The sequence below is a fragment of the Priapulus caudatus genome, unplaced genomic scaffold, assembly GCF_000485595.1.
Source record: "Priapulus caudatus unplaced genomic scaffold, Priapulus_caudatus-5.0.1 Scaffold1824, whole genome shotgun sequence".
Lineage (NCBI taxonomy): Eukaryota > Metazoa > Priapulida > Priapulimorpha > Priapulimorphida > Priapulidae > Priapulus > Priapulus caudatus.
The window spans coordinates 30285-38222 of NW_014578885.1; the positions used below are offsets into that span (position 1 = coordinate 30285).

At 43.7% G+C, this 7938-nt stretch overlaps 1 protein-coding gene across 1 annotated transcript in view; it reads left to right on the forward strand.

The window, feature by feature from the left end:
• LOC106817675 (ras GTPase-activating protein-binding protein 2-like) overlaps positions 1-7938 on the forward strand; it is a gene marked incomplete at its 3' end in the record, with an annotated part of 18396 nt that overhangs the window by 475 nt on the left and 9983 nt on the right. Inside the window, exon 2 of the mRNA XM_014822359.1 lies at positions 401-410. Within this exon, the coding sequence (XP_014677845.1) occupies positions 401-410 (10 nt within the window). The remainder of the gene's footprint in view (positions 1-400; positions 411-7938) is intronic.

Genomic DNA, 7938 nt, shown 5'->3' on the forward strand with positions numbered 1-7938 from the left:
GAGAGGAGGAAGACATGAGAGAGAGACGAGACGACCGAGAGTCCCGATGAGGAGCAGAGAGAGACGAGAGCAGAGGAGCAGAGCGTGAGAGAGCGTGGGGCGAGAGCGTGCGTCTGCCGAACGCAGGGACCCGACTAACGTGCGTGCACGTGCCCAGAGGAAGCCCGACGTAGCCCAAAGGCAAAGCACGTCTAGACTGCCATGGCCCGCGCACCCCGTTGACGAAACTGGTACAGGCACTTTTGATGGACTTTTACCTCGTATTTGTTTGACCATAGACGTTATAGGCGTGTGTGTGTGCGGCCGGTGCCCGTGCCGTCGCGTCGCGTGCGCTGCGTGCGTGCGTCTGCTACGTCTGCTGCCTGCTGCTGCGCTGCCGTGCGGGCCGTGCGTGCGGCGTCGCCGTGCAGTGCGTGTACGTCTGCTGCCTGGCTGCGTGTCGTGCGGTGCGGTGCACCGTGCGGTGCGTGCGTGCGTGCGATGTGTGCGTGCGTCGTGTGTGTTTCGCTGCGTGTGGCGTGCGATGGCCCGCCGCCCGGCGTGCGTGCTGGCGCCGACGCGTCGCGTGCGCTGGTGCGTGCGTGCGCCCCCGGTGTCTGTGAGTACAGAAAGTGTATGTCTGCCCAAGAGGTAAAGGAAGCGGAGTTCGCCAAGAGATGTGGTCAAGTGTGAGAGTGCTGTAAACAGGAGGAACGCATCGAGAAGCGGTTGCGTTATTACGGCGAGATAGCAATGGTTCGGGCGAACGATAGCAAGGGGGCGTATTACTTGAGCGTGGTGGAGGCGTTGCTGACGCACGCCTATATTCAGCAGCAGCGACCGCAGCAGCCAGCACTCAGCCATCATCATCATCAGCAGCAGCAGCTCAGCAGCAAGCAGAAGCAGCACCACCACCAGCGAGTAAGCACAACAACAGCCATCAGCATCATCATCAGCAGCAGTAGCAGTGCAGCAGCAGCACCACCAGCCAGTAGCAGCCAACAAACCGCCAGGCAGCAGCAGCCAGCAGTAGCAGCTACCAGCCAGCAGCAGCAGCTCAGCATCATCATCAGCAGCAGCAGTAGCACAGCACCACACCAGCAGTAGCAAGCGCACACCAGCAGTAGCAGCAACAAACAGCTCAGCAGCAGCAGCAGCATCAGCCATATCATCAGCCAGCAGCAGCAGCACACCAGCAGTAGCAGCAACAACAGCAACAACCGCATCAGCAGCAGTAGCAGCAACAACCGCAGTAGCAGCAGCACCACCACCACCACCACCAGAAGCACAACTCACACCCACACACACACACTCTATTGCAGTACTCCGGTGCAGCTACCCCAGCCCTGAGCAGCTTGCCACCAGCGAGCCTAGGTGTGTCTACAGACGAGGATTCTGCCGGACATGAGGAGCGTGCTAGCGCTGCTGGTAGCTGTACAGGGGACCACGACCACCAGCAGCTGCCCTGCACTGATCCTGAGCCCTTCGTGCTGAACGCTGACACGTACGAAGGAGTACTCCCGCTAGATTTTCTAGGTATTGGAGCAGGGATGCCGGCTTGTCCTGGTTAAGGGAGGTGCTGGAAGGAGGAGAAGGAAATGGAGAGAGTGATGAGAGAGAGGAGAGAGAGAGAGAGAGAAGAGAGAGAGAGAGAGAGAGATGAGAGACGAGAGAGAGAGACAGAGAGAGACAGAGAGTATCTATATACATCTATATAATGATATATGATCTATATCTATTATATACTTCGATTATATACCTCGTATAATTAGGTATTATTAATTCATTAATTCTTGATTACCTCTGCCCAACAGAGTTGTAGGAGGTTATGTTTTCGCTCTCATGTGTTCGTGTGTTAGTGCATGTTTGTGTGTTAGTGTGTTTGTGTGTTCGAGTGTTCGCGCGATCGATATTAGCGCGTCGAGGCATATGGCGTATGTCGTTGGCGGTCGATCGATATCACCCAGCGAGCCAGCGAGCCCAGCGAGTAAGCTCGCAACACCATTACATGTTACATGGGAGCATGTACATGTCAGTACGCTGGCTATATCGTGGGTTATTCGTGTGTTCGTCAGTCGCATGGCGTATGGCGTATGTTGTTGGCGGAGGTATGCACTCTCCGTGAGTGCCCTCTATCTATAGTTATGTATAATATCTATTATTAAAGTGTCTTCGTTGTGTTTGGCAGCAGCAGATGTGAACAACGTCGAGAGCGACCTTCAGCGAACTTGCACCCTACGGTGTGATACATGCTTCACCAATCTGCCGCCAGCGACTTCAACGCCGCCGATCTGTTCAGTTGACCCCGCCGATCCCAAATTTGGGTTTTCTGACGTGACAGCGACGTCCATGTTCTCGTGTAATCCCTCCGTGTCCAAACGCTGTGTCCGTCCTGTGTTCTCTGAAGCCATTCCATCACTGCTCACTGATAGTGGGCGCGTTGCTACGACAACTGCATCGCCACCACTCACTGCTAGCTCGCTGCAACCCTACACAGTGGCTCCACCATTTACCGCTGGCTCACTGCCTGTCTCGCCCACTTCAACCTCGGATTACTCTCTTGTGACAGTTGTGACAGAACAGTCAAGATGGATACCACCAATAGCACCAAAAAAATACTCGTGGTCCGGCTGCACGATGAGAAAAGGTAATAGCAACAAGTCAAGTAAATGGTAACAACGTAGCAGTAGTGACAACACAGTATAGTGATGCAACGATGACAAAGATGATGAGAAAGATGTGACAATAAAGATGATGTGACAATGATCACAAAGATGATGAGGAACATGTGACAATGAAAACAATATGACAATGACAAAGATGTTGAGAAAGATGTGACAATGATGACAAAGATGATGAGCGAAAGATCTCTCACTCTCTGCGTGTGTGTGTGTATATATGATATATATGATATATATATGATATATATGATATATATATGATATATATGTTTTTTTACGGTGAGGGTGAATTGTTTGATGTGTGTGATGATGATGGGAATTCTGGTGTGTATGCGGTCTAACGCGCTTTGTTTGCACTGCAAAGGAAGGACGTCGTACATGAGCCGTTCATTTAATTATATGTAGCCTGTCAGATCAAAACATGCCGTAGGACTCAATTCGGACATTATGAGTTAGTAGTTTTATATCAGAAAGACCATTCAATTCTGGTTATTTTGACACCAAGATCTTCTTCACTAGGTCACATGGTTCGGAAGTTATGAGCATTTGAGTAGTTGGAATCGGGCCAATTTTGGAAAACAAAGTTCAGAGTAAATAGGTCATAAGTTTGTTTTCATTTGGCCTTCATTTAGACAAAAAATCTGAAAAAATATCTTACTGCATATTACACTTTTGGCCAGTTTTATTGATGTAACATCGAACATGGAAAACTACTAAAGGTATTTATGACCAAAAAAAAAATCGTTTTTTTACTACTTTTAGGTGAAAAATCACCTATAACTCAGAATGAACATTGAAGTCCTACGGCATTGTTTTGCTCTGACAGGCTACATATGTTTGACTATGCCTATACCTTTCAGCCCGGCCAATATTCTCAGACTGAATCTAAATATGTAGCATCATCTATAGAGATTTATCCGTTATACGCGCACAACAGATACACGTGCGGATGGGATCCTGTTCTTTTACAAGTCAATATATCTATTTGTGGCAAAGCTATATTGTGATTAGGTGGTGGGGGGGGGGATTGCAGAAACAAGGTGAAAGAACAATTAACATAATATTGCTAATTAATAATTAACACGCAGTTATATCTACTTGGAAACATAATATTGGCAACGATAAGTGTAAATTCGATTTTGTGTGACCGCGGTGTCATTATGTGGGAGCAAATCGAGGTAAACGATCTTGATAATTTACGATAACTGTGGCACCAGCAGTTCTGAGAATGACATCGGGTCTATGGGACCAAGGTAGGGCGTCGTTTATAAAAAAAAAACCGTGAACATACATCGTATATTATAATGTGATTACATTCAAACGCACGCGCGCACAAACCCATATTTTGTTATATATAGATATATATATTATATAATCGTGTTTCCGCGTATGTGTGCGTGCATGCGCGTTCTTGCGAATAATACCATATAGTTGTTTGTTTTATTGTGTTGTTCTTTTCTATGTGTTGAACGCAAGTGGGTAACGAATTGTGCATTCGTTGGAAACAGTATATTATAGTACAAATAGAAGTTTGGGAGCTGTTTCATGCATGTACGATTCGTTATGCAGCCGTGAGTATAGAACGATCGAGCATGATGTACCGTATTTTTTATTATATATATATATATATATATATATGTATATCTCAGGAGAATTACAGTGAATATTATTTTACCTTTCTTTTCAGTACGTCTTGAGTTCGTATTATTTCTTCGTTTTCCATTTATGTATGCACGCGCGCGCGCTTGTGTGTATTTTTAGAACGGCAGACTTATTTCGTTTTGTATTGATTGGCCAAGCCCATAGCCGTCCAGCCAACGCGTGTTTGGAACGTGGCGACATCTATTGTTAGAAAATGATTTATATCTATATTCTTCACATTTCCACATTGCATTTGTTACTGTAAAAACATTAATATATAAGCCTAGTATGCCGTAATAATTAAAACACTATATAGATAATATAAAATATTTCTTATATTCTTACTTATAAAAGTATTTTTTTATATTAGTTTGTTGTAATAAGAGTTGGCTTGACATGGTCTTGTACAAATATGCGCTCGCTATCTTTCTATAATATATAATCGCGCTATCGTTCTATACACACCCTTCTTCGAATGTCGAGCACCGCGACACTATACACCTGCGAATCCGATTTCTTTTACGAATTTAGAAGTCAAATACTCGCCTACCGACTAATGAAAGTATGAAATTCGTGGAACACAAACAAATTATAGTGTTAGTGTGCATATATAGACACATCGGCGTGCTAGGTACGGCGGGATACGCGGGCCTTATCATGCCGTGTAGGTCTTGCAAACCGGCGGACCGTTAGCGTATAGTTCTTGGAAAGCGGCAGGGTGTCCCATCACGAGATTGCTGTCACGCAGGACTTTCTCCTGGTAGCGAAGGTCGTACTGAATTTCGCTCATCTGCTGCTTGCTATCTCTATATATAGTAATATATATATATAAATATATATATATATATATATATATATAATCTTGATACAATCAAGAGCTAATAATACCAAATACGAATAAGGTATTCTTAGCTCGTGATGTAATTTGTTAATAATATAATACTTTATATTGGCGTGAAACGTCTATATGTTATGCTAGGTGGATGGCAAACCAGACTTGATTGAAATACGACATGAAGTTATCAGGCAATGGGTTGTGATCGTTTTCCTCACGTGCCACAACACTTACTCACGCTCACACGCACGCACGCACGCACGCACGCACGCACGCACGCACGCACGCACGCATTAAAATACTAACGTGCTCCTTTCTGGTTTCTCTGGTCCCACTTGCTCTGGTTTTGGGATGGGTTCCTGTTCCTTCTATAAGGGCAATAGCCATTAAACGCAAGTTTAAAATAACGACATCACCGTTTTCTTTTGAACTTAAACGTTATTTTATAACCATACAATATAACCATTTGCCCGCATATTTATACGAGGAGATCGAAGGAGAACTCATATATATTATTATCGTATTATGATAAATTCATTCCTGTCGCATCTCTGTATGTACATACTAACCTATGATCGCATATTATATATCTAAGAAGCTGATTAGAACGTGTCACGTATACGTACGGCATAGTGAAAAAAGGAGAAGACATAAGAGCTTTTGACATAAGATCTATCATTGGATCCAATCATATCCAACATAAGATATCTATCATTGATAGATTTACTGATTATGCATTATTTTACGCTACCAATACCTAATGTAAATAGCAAATCAATTTCATTATTAAATATGTATTATCAACGAAAAATAATTCTGCATAATAATTCCTATAATATATAATTCTAATTTCTACAATAAAGCGTTCACACCTGTTTTCCCTCGAAAGAAACCCGGTCGATGACTCTTTGCTTCCGAAGTGCATGCATGTGATAAGCAGCCATAATTGGAAACGACCTAAAAACTATTGCAACGTCTTTCTCTGACCTTTTCCTCGTAACCGCTTGCCATTCACCATTTCCCACTGAAACCCTTAGCGATTGTCTCGTTACTAAGGACCACGTTGCAAAGGCAAATGCAACGAAGGACTTTATATAGATGCGGCAGAAAACTGCATACTGGCGTTGTAACTTATAGTAATATCGCGGGTTTAAAGAAAAACTCAGATGTTAACGAAATTGAGTTTAGGAAAATTCGTTGTTAATTATTTATGAAAGAAATTTAGATTTAGTCGTGTAATTTTCCAGTATCTGTGTAGTGAAAGTGAGTATACTATTTCAGGGCCGTTCAGCGAGAAACGGGGTTTCCTGAACTGAGCGCAGGGTGGCGCATGCGCTGCTATACGATTACCACCTTTTCGCGTGTGTACATGTACGGTGCCGACGTTTTCTGTGTAAATTTTTTATAAAACTAAGTATTTTTAGGAATAAAGGCTTTTAGTTCTCATGTATATATAGTGTTTATATGCCAAGCAACTAATAAGATCCTTCGCAGGTGAGTACTTTTCAAGAAATTTAGTAGAAATACATACTTGCGTCAAAAACGTGGGACCCCAGTGCTCGCCATTTGTCTTGCGATGTGCAGCGAACTTCTCAACAAAAGACATTGTTTTTAACAGTTTCATTTGTCGATCATTTGTTCATCGTGATAGTACGCGTCCAATCCTTGAATATTTGTAGTATTCAATAGACTTGACATGTTCTATATAATATTTTAAAAGATACCGCTGTTTTTGCGCGGTTCAAGTAAAGTTCGTATCATTTAGACCGCCATGTTTTCTCGTTCGTCAATGCGTCATTCATTCAGTTCTTTACCGCGGTAAACCTAATCTAAAATATTTAAATGAAAATTGTTAAAACAGTTGTTTGCTTTAATAGCGTGTCTCTTTTACGTTTGCCATAAGAAAGATTTTCCTATTATGTTAAAGTTTAACGTATACGGTATAGCATTACTACGTCATTAGTCATGATCTACCTTTTCTGGTACTACTACTACTAGTCTTGTACTAGACTAGTCTTCCAATACCTAGTACTAGTAGTCTAATATCTGCGTTTCACATTTTAGGTTTCTGAAAGGTCCTATATAACGGTCAAGGTCATGGTTATGGCAAGTTCAGATGTTCCCAGCCCGCAGTGCGTAGGCCGAGAGTTTGTACGTCAGTACTACACACTCTTGCATGAGGCTCCGTTACATCTTCACAGGTAGAGTACCATGGTTGATTCCTGTTGCTGACTTGGGCTAGAGTGTGTGATCAGTCAAATCGATTGATTAAGGTAACATTTTCCGTAGCACGTCTTTCACGCACAATTGTGTTTTTGAAACCTGTCCCAGACTACAGCGAAGAGTTGTCTCTTCTCTCATTACGGTCACTGGAGCTCATAAGGTCTATGTCCCCCGGGGTACTGCCGGAACGTACCCTGGGTACGGTCCGGTATACCGAAACGTACCCTGGTAACTATCTGATATGGTTAGGGTTAGGGTTAGGAGAGTAGGCCGGTAAGGCGACTCCCTAGGACTCGTTAGTGAGTAGGCGAGGTAGCGGTCCGGCAATTAAGATAGTCAGCAGCAGAGCATATAAATCAATCGTTGATTTATATGCTCTGGTACCAGGGTACGTTCGATATATCGGGACCGTACCCAAGGTTACGTCCGGCAGTACCCTGGGGGACATAGACCCTCTCAGCGTCACTGGAGGTAGATTGTAAACACCTATTATTTATTACGTAGATTTGTTTATTACGAACACAAATATCTTGAACGCTTTTCGAATGCTGCGATGTTACGTGCTGCTAGTCCACGGAT